This window comes from Bufo bufo, chromosome 11 (genome assembly GCF_905171765.1).
Source record: "Bufo bufo chromosome 11, aBufBuf1.1, whole genome shotgun sequence".
NCBI lineage: Eukaryota > Metazoa > Chordata > Amphibia > Anura > Bufonidae > Bufo > Bufo bufo.
The window spans coordinates 91507929-91530119 of record NC_053399.1 but is presented as its reverse complement, the minus strand read 5'-3'; the positions used below and the strand labels follow the sequence as shown (position 1 = coordinate 91530119).

The following is a 22191-nucleotide window of genomic DNA, read 5'->3' as shown; positions in this document are numbered from 1 at the left end:
CCGATTTTACAAACTTTGTTAACCCTTTAGGCGTTCCACAAGAATTAAAGGAAAATGGAGATCAAATTTTTAAATTTCACTTTTTTGGCAGATTTTCCATTTTAATCAATTTTTTTCTCTAACACATCGATGGTTAACAGCCAAACAAAACTCAATATTTATTACCCAGATTCTGCGGTTTACAGAAACACCCCACATGTGGTCGTAAACTGCTGTATGGGCACACGGCAGGGCGCAGAAGGAAAGGAACTCCACATGGTTTTTAGATGCCATGTCCCATTTGAAGCCCCCTGATGCACCCTTACAGTAGAAACTCCCAAGAAGTGACCCCATTTTGGAAACTAGGGGATAAGGTGCCAGTTTTATTAGTACTATTTTTGGGTACATATGATTTTTTGATCATTCAATATAACACTTTATGGGGCAAGGTGACCAAAAAATTGGTTGTTTTAGCACAGTTTCTATTTATTTATTTTTACAGCGTTCACCTGAGGGGTTCAGTCAAGTGACATTTTTATAGAGCAGATTGTTACGGACGTGGCGATACCTAATATGTATACTTTTTCTCATTTATTAAAGTTTTACACAATAATAGCATTTTTGAAACCAAAAAATTATGTTTTAATGTGTCCATGTTCTGAGAGCTATAGTTTTTTTATTTTTTGAGAGATTTTCTTATGTAGGAGCTCATTTTTTGCGGGATGAGGTGACGGTTTTATTGGTACCATTTTGTGGGACATACGCATTTTTGATCACTTGGTGTTGCACCTTTTGTGATGCAAGGTGACAAAAATTGCTTGTTTTGACACAGTTTTTTTTTTTTTTTTTTTTACGGTGTTCACCCGAGGGGTTAGGTCATGTGATATTTTTATAGAGCTGGTTTTTACGGACGCGGCAATACCTAATATGTATACTTTTTTTTATTTGTTTCACTTTAACACAATAATAGCATTTTTGAAACCAAAAAAATTATGTTTTAGTGTCTCCATGTTCTAAGAGCTATAGTTTTTTTATTTTTTGAGAGATTTTCTTATGTAGGGGCTTATTTTTTGCGGGATGAGGTGACGGTTTTATTGGTACCATTTTGTGGGACATACGCGTTTTTGATCACTTGGTGTTGCACCTTTTGTGATGCAAGGTGACAAAAATTGCTTGTTTTGACACAGTTTTTTTTATTTATTTTTTACGGTGTTCATCTGAGGGGTTAGGTCATGTGATATTTTTATAGAGCTGGTTTTTACAGACGCGGCAATACTAAATATGTCTATTTTACTTTATTTTTTCTATTTTAATTTTTTTTTTTTTATTCCTAACTTGGGAACTTTTTTTTTTTTTACATGTGAAACTTTATTTTATTTTATTTTTTCAACCCTTTATTTTTTTTATTTTTTTTTACACTTTTCGTCCCCCATAAGGTCATACAAGACCTCTGGGGGACATTTGCTTCACTTTTTCTTTTTTTTTTCACAGTTGATTTCTCCTGTAACTGGGGCTGAGATAGTAGCCCCAGTTACAGGACAAATGCACCCCTAGAGAGGCTGTACAGCAGCAATCCAGCGCTGTACAGCCTCAGAGCAGGGCTGATCGAGGTCTCTGAGAGACCTCACACAGCTCCTGCACTCTCCGGTCCCGGCGGTCACATGACCGCCGGGCCGGAACAGGAAGCGCACAGCGCTTCCTGCTCTGCAGACACAGCGCTCGGTGAGCGCTGTGTCTGCAGCGATCGTGAAGGCAGGGACACCTGGGCACTGTCCCTGCCTTGTCTTAGGGTTGCCCTGCTGTCACTGACAGCGGGCAACCCGATCAGCAGCTGCACGATTAGCGTGCAGCTGCTATTTCTGACAGGACGTTTTAAAACGTGCTGTCAGAAATAGACGTCCACCCATAGGACGTTTATATCCTATGGGCGGACGTGAGGCGGTTAATGACCCTGAAAAGGGCGCGTTTTTCGAAAGACCGGAAGTGGTGTGACCACATTTCCGGTATTTGGAACGCATATGCGTTCCACATCGTAGTTACAGATAAAAGCATCTTGAATAGTGGTAACATAACATCAAATTGTAGAATATATAGTACATAATATAGTAGAGTAAGCCGAACGAACTAGAAACATATATTCAGGGTTGCCCTTTGTATAAAAGAACTATGTCTAACAACTTTAGAATATCGGACCGAAAATGCCCCTGACTTCCGCTCCGCGGAGCGCAAGTAATGCGTTCCACCGGGGGCGAGAGCCAGGGCATCCGGTGAGTGGCAACAGTATCCACACAACCTAGTTGGTATATCTATTAATAAGGATTACTCGCCAGAATATTCAGGCGACTGTGAGTCATTACGCCAGGCCAGGACGTTTTGGACGGGAAGTGTTCCCGACTTCCGCTCCGTGGAGCGCACCTGATGCGTTCCAAAAGAGACAGGAGCCGGGGTTTCCGGTCCGTGACGTCGGGGCTCTGGTGCGGGTCAACAAGAACCCGTGATAGTTTACATTTAATGCCCAAAAGGAGCAAGGGGCATATTAGAATGTCGGTAGTACGCAGACAAAACAAAACTATATATTATACAATAAAATGAGCAAACAATGGGACATGAAAGTATGCATATATAAAGGAATTATTAAAAGTATATATGTATACATATATATATATATATATATATATATAATGCATGAGGACATACATATAATATATATATATATATACATAATATATATGTGGACAAGAGTAGACTAAAAATGAAAATAATAATTGTAACGGAACGCCTAGCACCCCGACCGGGTACCTCCGTCGATAGGTGCTCCTAGTGCTTCCAGAGGACTCCAAGCACTCCACTCGACACCGTCAGCACTGCAGACCCCACAAACCGCCGAAGCTTGGTGGAGGTCTCGCCGTCTCCTACCCACCCTGGACCTACGACAAGGCTCCAGGCTCCAGTGGGTGAACCTCTCCTAAATCCAGAGACAGGAACCAGGAGCAAGCTCTTACAAGAGCTTATACTCAGGGGAGTATTATGATATAGCAATCCCCAAGAGTGTAGTTATCCCATGAGCCAAACATGACCCAAGACTTCATGAAGGTATAAAACAGGAACTCCCTGTACTTCACGTACAGCCTCTTTTATTCACAACCCAAAAACATAGTACTGCCCACAGGGTTTTGAAATACAACCAATCAATATATTACAACACATCCCCACAATGCATCATGGTTTCCTCCTCTCTGTCCTGGAGACAACCGGGGAGTAATCCAATTATCTCTCAGGACAAAGGGAAATCGCCAATACACATGTGGAACAACAGGACAGGAATCCCCACCCAAACACACAAAATCCTCCCTTCTGTCTGTGATATAATTATGGATTAACATATCACAGACAGTAAAAATACAGTTTTTAAACATACTCTATAACTTTACAACCATACATTCCATCTCCATAAAAATTACATATTTAAACTCAGCATACATCAAATATAACCACTTCCAAAAATCACACAAATCCCTCCAGCGGATCAAAAGTTAAGTGGAAGTCCTTTATGACCGACCGCAAGCACAATTTCCTGCCCAAAACAGTTCCATAGATTTGGGCTGTGCGGTCGGTCAATTTCATGCAGAAAAACGACTAAGTCCCATCTTCGAACAGGACTTAGTCTCTGGAGCTGAAAGTTCCGTATGGAAGAAGGTAAGGGTCAGCGGTGTTCGTGTATTTGCGCATCCGATTTTAGTTCCACAGAATCTTTAGTATACACCGCTGACCGCGTTCGGTCCTATTAACAGTCCAGACATGCGGCATAGTTCTGTTACACTGTTCTTGAAGGGTAATATGTCCCGGGGCCATAGTCGTAGGGCAAGAGGCTGGTAAACAGGCCTCTCCAAAACCCAGTGGCGAGGTTGGTTTCGCCACAATAATAGTAATAAAAAAATAATAAAGATAAAAATGAAAATAAATAAATAAACATACAAAAAGATAAAGATAAAAAATATTACACACACACACACATATATATATATATATATATATATATATATAAATATAAAATCTGTATACATAGATTCCATTCATATTATGTATGATTAAATACAAAATAAATCGCGTTTACATAGAAAATTAATAATGAATAATAAATAATGGATAAATGATAAATGGAGATGGGTGATAAAAGCGGTTAGGTAATAGGAATCAAATACCAATGAATAAATGAATAAAACTACATATAGAAGAATAAACTTGGGTCACATGATCATTTCCTTACAACAGGGTGACACTCCGCCCTGGGTATTTGCACCTACTGTAGATGATAGGTCCGAATGACGGGCACAGTGTATTGGTACAAAAAATTGCGAGAGTATAGTGAATACTTAGCTCAGAGGAATTGTATTCTTCGTTTCTGGTAGTTTTGAGATATTGGTTATCTGAGTAGCACGCAATTTTAATGGTGGAGCTTTAGTAATTGGAATACTCTAGAGATTCATTCAGCCCGAACGGAGTCAGGGTATTTAGTTTCAAAATCCAAAACATCTCCTTGCGGCAGAAGGTTTGGTAGGAGTAAAGTACCCACTCCAAAGGCGTGACACGGAGTGAACTAGAGTCCCCGTCGTGATGGATAGAAAAATGTCGGGAGACACTGTGGGTGACCACTTTGCGATGGATATTCGAACGATGTTCGTTTATCCGTTCGCGTAAAGATTGAGTCGTGCGACCTACGTAGTATATATCTTTGTGTTAAGGCAGGCGCAACTCTACTGTAGGCATGAATGGAAATCCCTCAGGCTGCTCAAGTCCTCCTTCCAAATTGGTGAGAGGCCAGTTTGATTCCCAGGTGATGTGAGGATACTAGATCTTGAATGAATTCTAACAGTCTAAACATCAGATCCACTTTGACTCTAGGATACAGAAAGATGGATCAGTGGTTCATGTTTTCCTGCTGATAGCCAAGAGATGCCTACAACCAAACTATATACAGGAGCTAAACCGCCTAAGAGATAGGGTAACCCAAGAAATGTCGATGGTAGAAGCTCATAAAGAAAACAGATGAAGACATGGTGTGTTTTTTAAGATTCAAATTTTTATAACAAAAGAATAAAGGACAGCAAAAAACGACAACACATTTTCCGATATATCTATAAGAAACTGTATACTCCGTATAATACAATACGCTAAAAGAGCGAGGTTTGGCATTGAGGCAATTAAAGAAGAGGATCGAGCACCCACAAGCGAGGAGGATTGGGCGCCATTATAACTATCTGAACCAGGAGGGTTCCAACAAGCGGTAAGTGTAACAAAGTAGCCCCATGTAATTACCGGAGTCAATATAGTTTATTAAAGGAGTCAATATACCTCATTAGAGAGACTAATAAGATATAATGATATCTGTATTACAGTGTGATATATACCACTGTGTGAATGTTGTAATCCATTATTATTAGAGTACTCCAAACTCATCTTTTATTTTATTATATACGTGAGCTCCGTATTTTTTAAGTACATTAATGCTGGAAGGGATTAATGAAAATATTATATATGAAATAATAGGATTTTAACTTTTAATAAATGTGATAGCGGTTTATATAATAATAAAAATTATATGTATGCAAAAATACTTTATTATATATATTTTCTATTTGTATTATTTTGGCCAGCTGGTAACTGGCAGGCCGGGCTCCAGTAGTTTGCTGGTTGAGCTTCTCTATAGCTTATCAATATTTTTTAAAAAAACCTTTTGTTTTCCTAGAAGAAAGTAAGAAATGATAAGTTTGGAGACAACGAGAAGGCGGCCATCAATTTTAAGACATGGGAATGGAAGGGCACTGGATCTGGATCATAATATTTTGCCCATATATCTGCCCTCCTGTGAGGTTCTTCCATCGAATTGTTCTAAATTTATGAAAACCCACAAGCTTTTGGTGTAAACCGTTCAATCATATCATTTCCCCTACAACTTGATGACCCCCTCATCAAGAAACCTAGCTTATCAACACACAAAAAAATTCATTATTACCCATGTAATCCTGAAGGGCAGTTAATAATTTTTTTTATATAAATAAGTTATTAATTTAAATAAATTAGATATTTTTATATGTATAAATCTATTTTTCTAAACATTTGATGAATTTGGCACATCACAGGGAAGATCGTTCAATTTTGGGTGGACAAAGATAAATATGGGTTGGCCCTGAGATAAACGTGTCTCAGATACAACAGCACCTATGGAGGTTGTGCCAAGGACAATCCCATGTACAGCTGGCATTAGAAAGGGGTCACTTACTTTAGAGACTATGTTAATGCTTTAAACTTTACAACTAGAAAGGCTATCAGATATATGACCTATAACCAAAAACTTGAGTAAGTCTGAGCTAAAGTTCATCTAAGATTGTCCCGCCAAAACCATCAGCCACTTTCTTGACATGACAATGATGATGAATGTCTCCACTCTCATTGTCATGGCCAATTAGTCAACTGTAGGATCATTCATACAACAGGCAAGACAAAATTGGTTATCCTGACTCCATGGTCTTTCAGCACAATGGCAAATGAGCAAAGTCCAGCGCTCATGCCATATACAGTACATGTAGTTTTGCATTCAATGGTCCAAATTTTCGCATTTTCAAACAAACAGACAAAAAAGGGCTGTACGGGTACCTTACGATTTGAGTGACTTCCTTAGGTGCCCATTCATGAGACAAATGTTGGCCTAAACACCTGACTTTGGCTATTTTAGCTGACCATTATTTGAAAAACTAGCCTGATGCCCAACAGCAGACTTCTGTCTACCAAAAACATGTTTGGCCAGGTTGGAAATTTTCATCTGAAACTGGCCCGTCTCCTTTGTTGACCAGTTTAGTGTCTTCTGTTGCTAGTGGGATGTTTCATATAAACTGTCTCATAGTGGACTCATTGGCCACAGTTAGTGGTGGGCGAATTGAAGCATCTAAAGTAGAATTTGATTTGAAGTTTAGGCAAAATTTTATTTGCCACGAGGCTGAATTTTCTTGAGCTTTGTGGTAATTAATAATTTTTTCCCAAAATGGTGGCTAGAGTTGTCTTAGAAAAAAGACAATACTCACCTCATCCACTTGCTCCTTGAGTAGAAAAGACCTTCTGAAGGAGATTAACTGAGCGTGATGACGTCCCCAAGCTCTCCCAAGGTGATCACATGGTGACGTACTTGCGCTCCGTGCAGGTCCTACGGCAGGTCTTCTCCACTCAGGAGACGAGCATACTGCCTCTGCGCGAGCAAGTGGATGAGGTGAGTGATTTTTTATTTTATTTTTTTTTAACTCAAAAGGCCATATTGCACGAGTTTATTACCGTTTTAACGGCCGATAAACGGGTGCACTTCTGTGTAAGTGGCCATTAAAAATGGTCCCATTGGTCGATAGGCTGAATAGGGTTTTAAAATAGCGATTCATGATAAATTAATTCGTAATTAATCAAATTTCTTGTCAAACTTCACTCATCTCTAGCCACAATGTTTAAATCTTGGCTAAAATAACTGATAAAACATGAACACACAGAATGTAAGGCTACATAGATAAGAGTTGTCAGCTCAGACCATGGTACGAAGCATGGCACAGAAGATAGCACCATTGCCTTTCCCAATTATGGCTCCAAGTTAAAATTTGATCAATGCTTCATCCACTAATCAAGAAGAAACATCCTTTCATGAAATGGTTTCTCCTAAATAATACTATTATACAGAAACTTCAATGAAAGTTAATAAATAGGCAAATTTATATTCAAGTATCATATCCAAGGAGGAAGAAGAAATGGTCAGTGATGCAAGTGATGGTCAGCTCAGACCACGGTACGAGAATGGCACCATTGCCTTGCCCAAGTATGGCTCCAAGTTGAAATTTGATCAAGGCTTCATCCACTAAATCAAGAAGAAACATACTTTCATGAAATGGTTTCTCCTAAATAATACTATTATACAGAAACTTCAATGAAAGTTAATAAATAGGCAACTTTTAGCTTGAGTATCATATCCAAGGAGGATGAAGGAAGTTGCGTCTTAGCAATGTGCAGCTGGTGGATCATTTGTGATGCTCCTGTTTCAGTAGGCACATGTGATAAGGCACGTGATTTCTTTGAACATCCTAGAAATGGTTATCTGTGTATGCTCTTCCACTTAGTCAAAGGTGCAAACTAAAAAACATTCATTGTATAAATCTTGAAAAATATGTTCCTCGTGGAAAGTCTTAGTGCTCTCCATCACAAACGTCACTGTTTAATGGTCCAATCTGTGGCCTAGTCAGCAAAAACATTATCCATAGCCTAAAAAGCCTCATAAATAGAGGAAGACACGATGATCTTCTCTGTTCCAGTTGATTCTACTTCAATATACGGAGCTGTAAAATAGACAAAGAGAAGCAATTACTTATGTACAAAACAATAATATCCAGAGATGGATGCTAAAGGTCCATGGAGTATCGTCTCCACATCACTGTAGTAATCTAACAACTGAGCAGAACAAAAAGCAAACTGTCTCCCTGGTCAAACATAATGGGATAAAATGACCTCCCCCGATGTCTGCTGCTTGGGCTGGTGTGATGTCATAGCTGTCTCTTCCAGCTGCTCCCCCTTCTCCCCATTGACTATTTGGTGTATTATTTCCTTAAGGAAAGTCACAGACATAGTCAAGTCTGAATCTGAGTGGAGATGCCAATGGGCACCCAGAACATCAACCACCCGGCACAAAGTAAAGTGCCCAAATCGCTTTGGGGATGGTAGGTAGAAAGCTCAGCTGGTTTCTATGACTTTGGGTTATGTGTGCTTGAACATATGAGGCCTTGAAATTGACAATGACTCCAGTTAATTAGTCTGAGATCTTAACCTCCACCCACCGTCAGACCAACCAAGTACTACATTTATTGGTGCATTTTAACCTATTCATCTAGGGAATTAATGGGAGTCCTCCAAGCTGTCTGTATATGGTTGGAGGTGTAAACAGATATACTCTGTCAAGATCTGTAGCCTCCAGGACGAAGCCCATAAATAATTATTTGATATATTGGATGGCTATTTAGGCCTATCTGGGTATCTACCAACTATTGTCTAATATACAGTCGAGATGTAGTAGATTATTACTTGTTGTCACAGCTTGGTTCATCTTTGACCTTGGATCCCTGTGAAAAGTAAAGAAAAAAAACCTGTGATGATGAGGATCCTACAATACACAAGATAGAAAATCAATAGTAAATAGGGACTACAAATTACCTTAAAGGCACTTGTATCATTCTAGAATAGGCTAGGTCCCTTTGGTTGATGATCAAGAAGATCTTAGGCTAGTTTCGCACGTGCAGTGTGAATTCTGGAAGGATAGTCCGGAAGACAATGCCAGGAATAGGCCGAACACAAATCACAGCATTCTCTGCTGGAATCCGACCGGACACAAAATTCTCTACTGGAACAGCTTGCCGCAATTCACACTGAAGAAACTAGCCTCACCCTCTTTTCTACAATAAATGAATATTAAAAACATTAAAAAAGGTTGGCCTAACCTGCCAACTTTACTGGGACCGGCCAATCATATAATGAGAAGAAGGGAGAAAGAAGGATCAGGCTGTTGGATTTCAACATGCACAATTATTTTGCTCCAAGGGAAGTTAAGACACCGACAAACTCTCCTCGCTCTTTTGAGACCACGTTAGAGAACGGGAGGAGTAACCGTCAGCTGAACAACAGTGGAGAAAGTTTTTTGTATAATGTTATTATAGAGAGTTTCCATATTTATTTTTCTGAGAGGAGCATTGTCTGGCCTGTAAGATTCCTTACAACTACTTGGCAAGGAGGAAATAGTAGCCCCCCCATAATTTGTACCAATCACATATATAAGCACAAGTGTCAAAGATAAGTTTCTTACTCAGACTTTCAGTGATGGATTTCGATAAATGGAGACTGTTGAGTTGCTAAGAAGAGAGCAGAAGAACAACAGTTTTATCATGTTCATAAAATGTATCGTAAGGATTTGGCTTGTGTCCCAATGACCTGACCATCAATGGGAATTCAACCACATGAGAGTGATACCAAGAACCATCAAAGATCAGAATTCTGAGACTCACCAAGCCTATCTAACTACTTTTTAAATACCCTGTGAGATTCACCACTCAGGAACTCAATAAGTTAGAGGGAGAACCATGACCAGCTCATGTTCAGGAAACCTGTCATATAGGAAAGGGTCGTCCAAAACGGCCAACTTCTTTATGCATCCATGGTCTACTGCATCCTTCTTTACGTTTCTACTGATCAAAGAAGGACATTTCCTGATGGAAGATCAAAGTTCCTTCAACAACGTTCTAGGTCGCTCAGTCGATATGGCCACAAAAAGAGTCTGAAGTCTTCCCTCACAGATCTTTACAGACCCAGTTAACTATAGCTGTGTAATCACTTGATAATCCAATTTCTGCCTCCATGTATATGAAAACTAACTTAGAGGTGAGAATAATCTGTATTAGCCTACATGCACACGAACGTACGTGTTTTGCGGTCCGCAAATTGCAGATCCGCAAAAAAAAACAAAAAAACAATGCCTTTGTAACAATGCTTATCCTTGTCCGCAAAACGGACAAGAATAGGACATGTTCCATTTTTTTTGCGGGGCTACGGAACGGAGCAACGGATGCGGACAGCACACGGAGTGCTGTCTGCATCTTTTGCGGCCCCATTGAAGTCAATGGGGCCGCACCCGAGCCGCAAAAAATGCGGCTCGGATGCGGAACCAAACTACGTTTGTGTGCATGTAGGCTTACAGTGCTAGGTTATAGGTGATAAAGTTGACTTACCTGTTTCTTGAATGGGAACATTCACATAGTCTTCATTATTCGGGTCACCTGGAAATAACAACAGATTACTATAATACGTGTAGAAGACTATTCGAAAAGTAGTCCTTTTCTAGTAGAAGCTCCACGGAGACAAACTTTCTTTCTCTTGGAGGAGAGCTAATCTGCATTTTTCCCAGGGAACATTGCATGGCATCTAAGACTCCCTATGTTAATTGTGACTCTCTCTGCACGGAGAATCAGCATCCTCAAGGCCGAATGCCAAATGCAAAGCCAACAGATTCTTGTCCTGAGGGTAAGGCCACTGGTTGCCATGAACTGCAGACAGATTAACCCCTTCACGCCCGATGACGTACATGTACGTCATCGGGCGTGTGTTTAAAGATGGAGCTCGCTCCTGCCAGTTGCGGGCGCCATACCAGCGGGTGGCTGCCTTCTTTTAGCAAATTGCTGCTCGGTTCCGAGGTCCGCAAAAAATATATAGCCTGTCCTATTCTTGTCCACGTTTTGCGGACAAGAATAGGCAGTAATATTAATGGCTGTCCGTGCCGTTCCGCAAATTGCTGAACACACACTGACGCCATTTGTGTTTTGCGGATCCTCAATTTGCGGACCGCAAAACACACAACGGTCGTGTGCATGAGGCCTAAAACTGTGGTGGAATAGCTTTTTTTTTTTGCAATTTCACCCCATTTGGAATTTTTTTCCTGCTTCCCACTACATCATATGCGATATCAAATGGTGGCGTTGGAAAGTACAACTTGTCCTGCAAAAAACAAGCCCTCATGTGGCTGTGTGAACAGACAATTAAAAAAATGATGGCTCTGGGAGAACAGAGAGCGCAAAACGAAAACGCCAAAAAAAAAAATCCAAATGCAAAGCCAGCAGATTCTTCTCTTGAGGGTAAGGCCACTGGTTGCCATGAACTGCAGACACATTAAACTGTAGTATTAAACTTCTGGAGGGCAGGGACTGGTTACCAAAGTACAGTCCCTGACAAAAGTCTTGTCGCTTCTCTATTTTGTAGAAACTCCTGCTATTAACCTGACTTTTAATTAATCAATTGGTCTTAGAAATAGCTCAGATAAAGCCCTCCCAAATGATGTTTAATGCACTGAAATAAATTAGTTTCCCTGAAAAAAGATTTATCATTTAATCAAGACAGAAAGGTCAAATTTTGGCAAGACAAAAGTTTTGTCGCCTATACAGAAATTGAAAAACTTTACTGCAAATCCAAAAATATGTCAGCAAATTAAGTAGTGGTGCTGTGAGATCCAAATGTAATATCTTGTATGACTTCCATGAGCTTGAAGGACAGCATCCATGCGGTTTGGCAAGGATTCATACAATTTATTGATGAAGTCATCAGGTCTTGCATGCCTCCCAGAGTTCATCTATATTTTTTGGTTTCGTCTTCGATGCTTCCTCTTTCATCCTACACCACATATGCTCAATGATGTTCATGTCTGGTGACTGGGCTGGCCAATCCTGGAGCATCTTGATCTTCTTCGCCTTAAGGAACTTTGATGTGAAGATGGAAGTATGCGATGGAGCACCATCCTGCTGCAGAATTTGGCCTTTTTTATGGTTGGGAATATAAGAGGTAGCTAAGATTTCTTGGTATTTTAGACTATTGATGTTGCCTTCCACCCTGCAGATCCCTCGCACACCCCCATAATGGATGTAACCCCAGACCATGATTTTGCCTCCACCAAACTTCATTGTTTTCTGGGTAAATCTCGGCTCCATGCAGGTTCCAGTAGGTCTCCTGCATTATTTGCGGCGACTGTGGTGTAATTCAACAGAAGATTCATCTGAAAAATCCACCTTCTGCCATTTTTCCAGCGTCCATCCTTTTAGCAGGCTGTGGCCCTTGGCAAATGCCACATGGTTTTTCAATTGTCTTTTGTTTAGTGCTGGCTTATGGGCACTGATTCGACCATGGAGGCCATTTCAAGACAGAATCCGACAAACTGTTCTGGTTGACACAGGGACTTCAGGTGACCAGGTCTCGTGGAGCTCTGCTGCAGTGGAAAATGGGCTGGCCTTGGATTTTCGAGCCAACAAACGGTCCTCTTGAGCAGTTGTCTTGCGGACCTGACCTGGCCTTGTCCAAAACGTCTCCAGTCTCTTCAAATCTTTTTTTTATCCTCTGAACTTGATGCTGAGACACATTGAAGGTGTCTGCCACATCAGCAGTGGATCTGGTCTTCAGCCTTTTGATAATCAACACTTTAGTCTCCGGGTGAATCTTAGGCATGTTTGCAGAGGTCTAGTTGCAGTTGATGTGAAGGTCTTGTGTACTGGGGTTCTTTTTATACACACATGAGACCTAATTGATCCATTATTAGTCACAGGTGAAGCTCATATGACAAGGCGACAACACTTATGTCTTGGCAAAAATTGACTCAATGGGCTTTACCAAGCTGTGAATATTAGAATACTTTTTGTCAGTTTCGTTTTGCACTGAAACATTATTACAAAAGCAGTTGGGATTAAAATGACCCATTTCTTGTAACAAAATCTTGATTAGAAATATATTTTAGCGGCACTTCAGGTCAATTTGTACACAAGCGACAAGACTTTTGTCAGGAACTGTACTTAATGCCAAGGACTGGGGCATTCAATTAAGGAAAAGTAAGAGGCCTCTTGCTCTACATGCCAAGAGAACATATATGAAGAGTAGACTGTATCTTACATAGTTCCAAAAGTTCAAAAAGAAACAGGTCCATCAGTTCCAGTGATGGTCAGTTTGCAGTGTTCGCCAGCGAACACATGCGGGCTGCCATCTTGACTCAACCGTCCGGCGATGGACAGGTAAGCCCTTACCTGTGCCTATGCCGGGAGCCGGTCTGAAATCAAATGCGGTCACCGGGAGCAGGCAGTTCCGAGAACAGCTCGATGAAGGCCCCCGGCAGCTGTTCTTAGAACTGCCTGCTCCCAGTGACCGCATTTGATTTCAGACCGGCTCCCGGCATAGGCACAGGTAAGGGCTTACCTGTGCTTCGCCGGACGGGTGAGTCAAGATGGCAGACCGCTTGTGTTCGCTGGCGAACACTGCAAACTGGCCATCACTGATCAGTTTTAACCTCTACTACTGTGTTGATCCAGAGGATGGCAAAAGACCTCTCCAGGTTGGATACCAGTTACCCCATATTTCAAAAATGTCAAATTATCCAGCAGCCCTTGCTTTTGCAGTGTATACCGTGGTGATGCCAAACCACAAATTGCACAGTAATATGCAGTCCGTGGTATTGTGCTAAAGGGGCTCAGAAGATCTAACAGCAGAACTGTGAATACAGCTCAAGTAAAATACAAGATTCTAAGAAGGATCGGGCATGTTGGAACTCAATATGCCTGACCCATTAATTTTTGGAAGAAATAAGCTGCCACCAGCGTTGACGTTGTCTCAGAACACACATACGCCTGGTGTGTCTGTGTATGTGGGATGGTCAGGAGGAATCTATAGTTATGGACTGACTAAGGACTAAGCAATTTATATTCAATGTGTAATTATGTCATCTGTAAGAAGATATTATGTTATTTTTATCCAGAGATGGACGTACCTTGTCCACTTGAGTCTGATGACCTCTTCCAACACTTCCACAACACCACCACAGATAATATCAACACTGATATGAAGGAGACTATTTTGATTATCCATCCATATGTCCATTCTGTAAGGAGTAAAACCAGACGTTAGAAGAATTACTAAAAATCTTACACTCTGTGTCAGAATAGACCATCAATATCCCCAATGTATTAATGGACACAACTGTACCCTTTAAATACCATCTCAGAACAAGGATACCCAGTTAGCTATACGTATGGAAACATTTTCAAGGGAGAATAATCTATATTTGTTCAATATATCATCGAACATTTGGATCCGAAGGAGATAAAGTTGAAAATGAAGACTTATCATCTTGGTCACCTAGAAATAATTAGAGATTACAGAGAAACATCTCCAAAAGACCACCCTACATCCATACCAGTTTGTGGTTTCACCACATCTTAGACATGGAGAGTAATTTTCAAGGGAGAATAATCTATATTTCTACTATATATCATCGATGATCATGATGACGTACGTGTATTTGGAACCGAAGGAGATGAAGTTGAAAATGAAGACTTATCATCTTGGTCACCTAGAAATAATTAGAGATTACAGAGGAACATCTCCAAAACACCACCCTACATCCAGACCAGTTTGTGGTTTCACCATATCTTAGGCTATGTTCACATCATGTTCTTTTGTCTCTGGCTCTTTTTACACTTTGTCTGCAGTGGACGTTTACCATAGCCCCTGATGCATATGTTAAAAATATCTATAGGCCCTCATTACGCTGTGAATAATGGCCCCATTATGACAAGTGGTCTTTTAGCCTCCTTCAGCAGTGTCCATCAGGACGACCCTTTTTGCACTACAGTAGATATTTTAAAAAATATTTTTGTTTTAGCATAGGTGATGGAGGCATCCATTAATTGTACATGCCCAAGGCTTCCATAGAGAAATCCCCCTAATGGAAACTTTGCAAGAACCCAGCAGACACATTGAGACTAGAACCTAAAACTGTATATAACGTTGGGAACAGTTCTTTGGACTTCAAGAGATGGAATAGTGTAGTCCACCATACTATCCCATATCTACTCATTTGCGGTAATCTGACATATACCAGGCAGAAGAACACAGTCTATTGGATGCAGCCTGACTACTGGAGTCCTATGGACACGTTTAAAGTGTAAGTTGGGAGATGCTCTAAATGCCAACAAAAAACACCCTTGTTCATACTGCCCATTTTCTTTCAGAAGATCACACCTAGAGTGCAATTTTGGTATGTATCAAATACTTTAATTTTTAAGACAGTAGACCCTTTGTATAAAGACGAAGCAACAGGGATCATTCTCTTATCTATAGAGGCCTCCAGTTTACTGAACATGTCATGGCAAGGAAACATCCGCCCCAGACTTTGTCTGGTGCCAGAAGCTATAGCCAGCAGTACCCTGTTGCCCACATTCAATTATCATATGGTATTTAGTTGGTGCATATGTGCCTGCAAATACATTTATTTTTTCTCATTTTCATGCTACTGTACTACCAATCACAGAGCCCCCAATACTCAGCCAAGACATCCATAGGGCCCCCAATACTCAGCCAAGACATCCATAGGGCCCCCAATACTCAGCCAAGACATCCGTAGGGCCCCCAATACTAAGCCAAGACATCCGTAGGGCCCCCAATACTCAGCCAAGACATCCATAGGGCCCCCCAATACTCAGCCAAGACATCCATAGGGCCCCCAATACTCAGCCAAGACATCCATAGGGCCCCCAATACTCAGCCAAGACATCCATAGGGCCCCCAATACTCAGCCAAGACATCCATAGGGCCCCCAATACTCAGCCAAGACATCCATAGGGCTCCCAATACTCAGCCAAGACATGCATAGGGTCCCTAATACACTACCAATACATCCATAGGGTTCCCAATACACTACCAAGACAACCATAGGGTCCCCAATACACTACCAAGACATCCATAGGGTCCCCAATACACTACCAAGACATCCATAGGGTCCCCAATACTCAGCCAAGAGATCCATAGGGTCCCCAATACACTACCAAGACATCCATAGGGCCCCCAATACTCAGCCAAGACATCCATAGGGTCCCCAATACACTACCAAGACATGCATAGGGTCCCCAATATACTACCAAGACATCTATAGGGTCCTTAATACACTACCAAGACATCTATAGGGTCCCCAATACACTACCAAGACATCCATAGGGTCCCCAAAACACTACCAAGACATCCATAGGGTCCCCAATACACTACCAAGACATGCATAGGGTCCCCAATACATTACCAAGACATCAATAGGGTCCCCAATACACTACCAAGACATCCATAGGGTCCCCAATACACTACCAAGACATCCATAGGGTCCCCAATACACTACCAAGACATCCATAGGGTCCCCAATACACTACCAAGACATCCATAGGGTCCCCAATACACTACCAAGACATCCATAGGGTCCCCAATACTCAGCCAAGACATCCATAACGCCGTAACAGAAAAAACAAAAAACAAACGTGCGATTCGACATTTTTAGTCACCTTTTCCACTCAAAAAAATAGGATCCGACTGTTCTATTATGGGCCGGACGTTCCATAAAATGCGGAATGCACGCGGCTTTTTGTGTGTTTTATTTTTTTTGCGTGGTATCAAATGGTATCGAGTATCGCAATACTTTTTTATGGTATCTAAACAACCCTAATAGATAGTCAATCTTAAGTAAAAGAATCCTATTGCATTGACCTTGTACAGGGACAATTTCATTAGTTTCTGAAAGGTTATTAAGAGTTCTTGCATATCCTACAAGATCAGGTGTTCCTCATGTAGGCCTCTGCTTCAACCTGATAATGGAGCCCAGCCATAACTGGGACCACATGGTCAACCAGCTGAAAGTCTGTCAGTACAGCAGGTATCTGGAGTCTTATCTTCAGGGTCTGACATCCCCCGCCGCCCTGTAGTAGGGTCAGCACTATCCACACTACATGACTTGTTTTTCTGTAATGTTCATTTACTCTTGGTTTGCCCTTTAAACTCAATAACCAGGAATACATACCACCACGAATGGTGACGTTAAAGGTCTTAGTTTTCACTTCACCATCTTCATTTAAAGTAATGTCATCTGTGTATATTCCAGCATCATCTTCAGTCACATTTTCTATGACCAGTTTGGTCCCATTATCACGAAGCTCGTATTTGTTGTTCAATATGTAAGTCACTTTGCCATTTTCAGTCTTCGCAATCAGCAAGTCTTTTTTTGTGGATGTAAACTTTATTTTCCTCTCGATACCCAAAGGTGCCAAAGACAACGTGATGTCGGAATTTAAATCCCCGTGTATTTTATGAGTTCGAGCTTGTACTACAACAGAACAGAAAGTATTCGTTAAGGGATCTTCCATACAGTAAAAGTCATTCTCTACTTTACTGAAAAGCCACCCCCTCCCAATTCTGTCCGCCAACTTGGTCTTCTGCCATAGATAACTCCAGGCCCCATACAGTGCTATTTTCCATTGTAAAGACTAGAGGTGTCCACCTGGAGCAGAGGCCCTAGAGAGGGGACCAGGAGCAGAAGCACCATAGGGAGGAGAAGCAGGAACAAAGAGGGGACACCTGGAGCAGAGGCACCAGATGGATTAGAAGCAGGAATGAAAGTGCAGTAAGCCGGATTGGGATAATGCACTCTGACGCCAATTTATGCAGTGGCTGGGTCAGGTGTAAATGATAGTTTATAGTATTGTTCATTGTGCCAATTGCAGCGTGCGCAGAGCACTGTTGCAGGGCCCTTTGTTGTAACTCACGTACCAGGTTAGGAATGCCAGAGTGGTGTAATGTCTCTGTATGGTAGTGGTAATAGTGTCAACGATGTCTCCTGCCTGGGTACGGCCGGACTCCTGGATCCTGGCTCACTTGCAATAAAATGAGTGTGTTGCTAGTAGGAGTAATTGAGGGATTTGCAGCAATAATTGAGATTCAGACTTGGAATAAAGTTCAAACTTGTCTTTACTATATGCAGCTTTCATCCAAGTGAGATACCGCAATAGTCTTGGGTCCCAGCAGGTATTGGCAATGTGTGGCAGGGATGTATCTTCTGCTTCTATCATGTGCCTGGAGCTCTCTGCAGGATAAGTCGTCTGCTTGTGGCTCTGTAATGTGGCAGGAATTTATATCTTCTGCACTGACTATCTTCTGCTGTATTGGGACTGACTAGTTGAGGAGGAATTTGGCTTCTCCTGGTCTCTGGACGGTACTCACAGTTGTGCTCACAGGGTATGCTTCTTCCTGGAGTTCTGGAGGTGCCTGCTTGCTTTCTACCAGCTGAGGCTGAAGGGCTCAGGCTGGGAATGATGATCAATTGTCTCAGCCGAGACAAGATCCTGGCTTAGGATCCCTAGAACTGGGAGCTCCTACACACACAGTCTTCTCCATGCAGGAAGACCTAGAACTAACTGGATCTAACTGGTTTTCTCCTCCCTTGCTGCAGGGTGTGGGAAACTCCACTTCCCTTAAGCAGGGGGGCAGAACAGAACTGGAACGTTCCATTCTTAATGGCCATAACATTAAAACTATTCCTACCAACGATGCCACCACCTGCTGGTAGACCTGAAACATTACAAGAAAAATATCACATTTAAAATGGTTATATCTGCACAGTTGTGAATAACATGAGGGGAATCACATCAGATGACAATATTAATGCTCTTAGCGGATTGTAGCGGGGTAAAAGCGTTTAGTAACACAACTCTGGGGTGTTACAAAGGGGGACACCTGGAGCAGAGGCACCAGATGGAGGAGAAGCAGGAACAAAGGGGGGACACCTGAGCAGAGGAACCAGAGGGAGGAGAAGCAGGAACAAAGGGGGGGGGCACCTAAACAGAGGCACCAGAGGGAGGAGAAGCAGGAACAAAGGGGGAACACATGGAGCAGAGGCACCAGAGAAGCAGAAACAAAAGGGGGACACCTTGAGCAGAAGCAGAGGCACCAGGGGGAGGAGAAGCAGGAACAAAGGGGGGACACCTGGAGCAGAAGCAGAGGCACCAGAGGGAGGAGAAGCAGGAACAAAGGCGGGACACCTGGAGCAGAGGCACCAGAGGGAGGGGAAGCAGGAGCGAAGGGGGGACACCTGAGCAGAGGCACCAGAGGGAGGAGAAGCAGGAACAAAGGGGGGGGGGGGGGGGTACCTAAACAGAGGCACCAGAGGGGGGAGAAGCAGGAACAGAGGAAGGGGGGGGGGGGGACACCTGGAGCAGAGGCACCAGAGGGAGGAGAAGCAGGAACAAAGGGGGGACACCTGGAGCAGAAGCAGAGGCACCAGAGGGAGGAGAAGCAGGAACAAAGGGGGGACACCTGAGCAGAGGCACCAGAGGGAGGAGAAGCAGGAACAAAGGTGGGACACCTGGAGCAGAAGCAGAGGCACCAGAGGGAGGAGAAGCAGGAACAAAGGGGGGACACCTGAGCAGAGGCACCAGAGGGAGGAGAAGCAGGAACAAAGGGGGGACACCTGGAGCAGAGGGAGCAGAGGCACCAGAGGGAGGAGAAGCAGAAACAAAGGGGGGGGGGGCACCTAAACAGAGGCACCAGAGGGGGGAGAAGCAGGAACAGAGGGGGGGACGGGGGACACCTGGAGCAGAGGCACCAGAGGGAGGAGAAGCAGGAACAAAGGGGGAACACATGGAGCAGAAGCAGAGACACCAGAGGGAGGAGAAGCCGGAACAAAGGGGGGGGGGGGGGGGGACACCTGGAGCAGAGGCACCAGAGGGAGGAGAAGCAGGAACGAAGGGGGGACACCTGGAGCAGAGGCACCAGAGGGAGGAGAAGCAGGAACAAAGGGGGAACACATGGAGCAGAAGCAGTGGCACCAGAGGGAGGAGACGCCGGAACAAAGGGGGGACACCTGGAGCAGAGGCACCAGAGGGAGGAGAAGCAGGAACAAAGGGGGAACACATGGAGCAGAAGCAGAGACACCAGAGGGAGGAGAAGCCGGAACAAAGGGGGGGGGGGGGGGGGGACACCTGGAGCAGAGGCACCAGAGGGAGGAGAAGCAGGAACGAAGGGGGGACACCTGGAGCAGAGGCACCAGAGGGAGGAGAAGCAGGAACAAAGGGGGAACACATGGAGCAGAAGCAGTGGCACCAGAGGGAGGAGACGCCGGAACAAAGGGGGGACACCTGGAGCAGAGGCACCAGAGGGAGGGGAAGCAGAAACAAAGGGGGGGGGGCACCTGAGCAGAGGCACCAGAGGGAGGAGAAGCAGGAACAAAGGGGGGACACACACACCTGGAGCAGAGGCATTAGAGGGAGGGGAAGCAGAAACAAAGGGGGGACACCTGAAGCAGGAGCAGAGGCACCAGAAGCAGGAACAAAGGGGGGACACCTGGAGCAGAGGCACCAGAGGGAGGGGAAGCAGGAGCGAAGGGGGACACCTGGAGCAGAGGCATCAGAGGGAGGGGAAGCAGGAACGAAAGGGGGGGGGGGGACCAGGAGCAGAGGGAGGGGAAGCAGGAACGAAGGGGGGGGGGGCCTGGAGCAGAGGCACCAGAGGGAGGAGAAGCAGGAATGAAGGGGGGACACCTGGAGCAGAGGCACCAGAGGGAGGAGAAGCAGGAACGAAGGGGGGACCCCTGGAGCAGAGGCACCAGAGGGAGGAGAAGCAGGAACGAAGGGGGGACACCTGGAGCAGAGGCACCAGAGGGAGGAGAAGCAGGAACAAAGGGGGGACACCTGGAGCAGAGGCACCAGAGGGAGGGGAAGCAGGAACGAAGGGGGGGGGGGGGGCACCTGGAGCAGAGGCACTAGAGGGAGGAGAAGCAGGAACGAAGGGGGGGGGGGGGCACCTGGAGCAGAGGCACCAGAGGGAGGGGAAGTAGGAGGGAAGGGGGACACCTGGAGAAGAGGCACCAGAGAGAGGAGAAGCAGTAACGAAGGGGGGGCACCTGGAGCAGAGGCACCAGAGGGAGGGGAAGCAGTAACGAAGGGGGGGGGGGGGGACCAGGAGCAGAGGGAGGGAAAGCAGGGAACGAAGGGGGGGCACCTGGAGCAGAGGCACCAGAGGGAGGAGAAGCAGGAATGAAAGGGGGACACCTGGGGCAGAGGCACTAGCAGGTGGATTTGAGCACACGGCACCAGAGGGAGGGGAAGCAAAGGCCCTAGAGAGGGACCTGGAGCAGAGGCATCAGAGGGAAGAGGGTCTGGGTGAATACAGAATGGACATAGATGGGGTTGGCACACGGATGGGGTTATATAATGCAGAATGGACACGGGAGAGTCGCAGAAAAGTGCTGCAACAAACCTGCTGTGTGTGAATATACCCCCTAAAGGCTGCCCTGTTCCCTGCAGCAGGGAAGGGTTACTAGAAAGTGACAGACATGTTCATGCAGCGCACAGGACACGCCGCTGTCTACACATGCAGTATTTCTCACCTATAGCTGGCACTGCAGGCCTGCCAACACGAGGATCCTCAGGAGCCCTGCAATCTCCATCGGTAGCAGCAAAACTCCAGGACACGAAAAGGACCTTCCCTGACGTCACTCGGTCACGTGGCATTCCCCTATCGCGCCTAAATATGATTTGATGTGGCAGCGCGCGTTTCCCTGTCTGGCGTGCCATTTTCCAACTAGTAAGTTGAATTTTTGAGCTGCGGGAACAGATTTGTAAAAAGTGCAGGGGGTCTGTTTATAGAGTGCTGAGTATTGTGCCATATTGTTAGTTCTGAGCGCTCTGGGTGTGCACTGTGGGTGAGTTTTGATGATCTAGCTCTGTGTGATTGGGTCTGGCTCATGACGACTTTGCTGGCCCATTGATGTGCCAGGTCACATTTTTGCGTCTTGCTTAGGCGCCTAGCCAG

The 22191-nt window shown here is 44.1% G+C and overlaps 1 protein-coding gene across 1 annotated transcript; it reads right to left on the bottom strand.

Annotated features, from left to right (window-relative positions):
- Positions 1 to 8138: 8138 nt before the first annotated feature.
- LOC120981561 lies at positions 8139 to 21890 on the bottom strand. The gene is made up of 8 exons (XM_040411100.1): positions 21767 to 21890; positions 17408 to 17710; positions 14864 to 14920; positions 14339 to 14449; positions 10776 to 10823; positions 9857 to 9902; positions 9082 to 9119; positions 8139 to 8342 (listed from the first exon to the last, which is right to left on the bottom strand). Exons 1-6 carry the CDS (start codon positions 21888 to 21890, stop codon positions 9865 to 9867), a joined length of 681 nt encoding a protein of 226 aa, XP_040267034.1. The 3' UTR covers positions 8139 to 8342; positions 9082 to 9119; positions 9857 to 9864.
- Between the last annotated feature and the right edge of the window lie 301 nt (positions 21891 to 22191).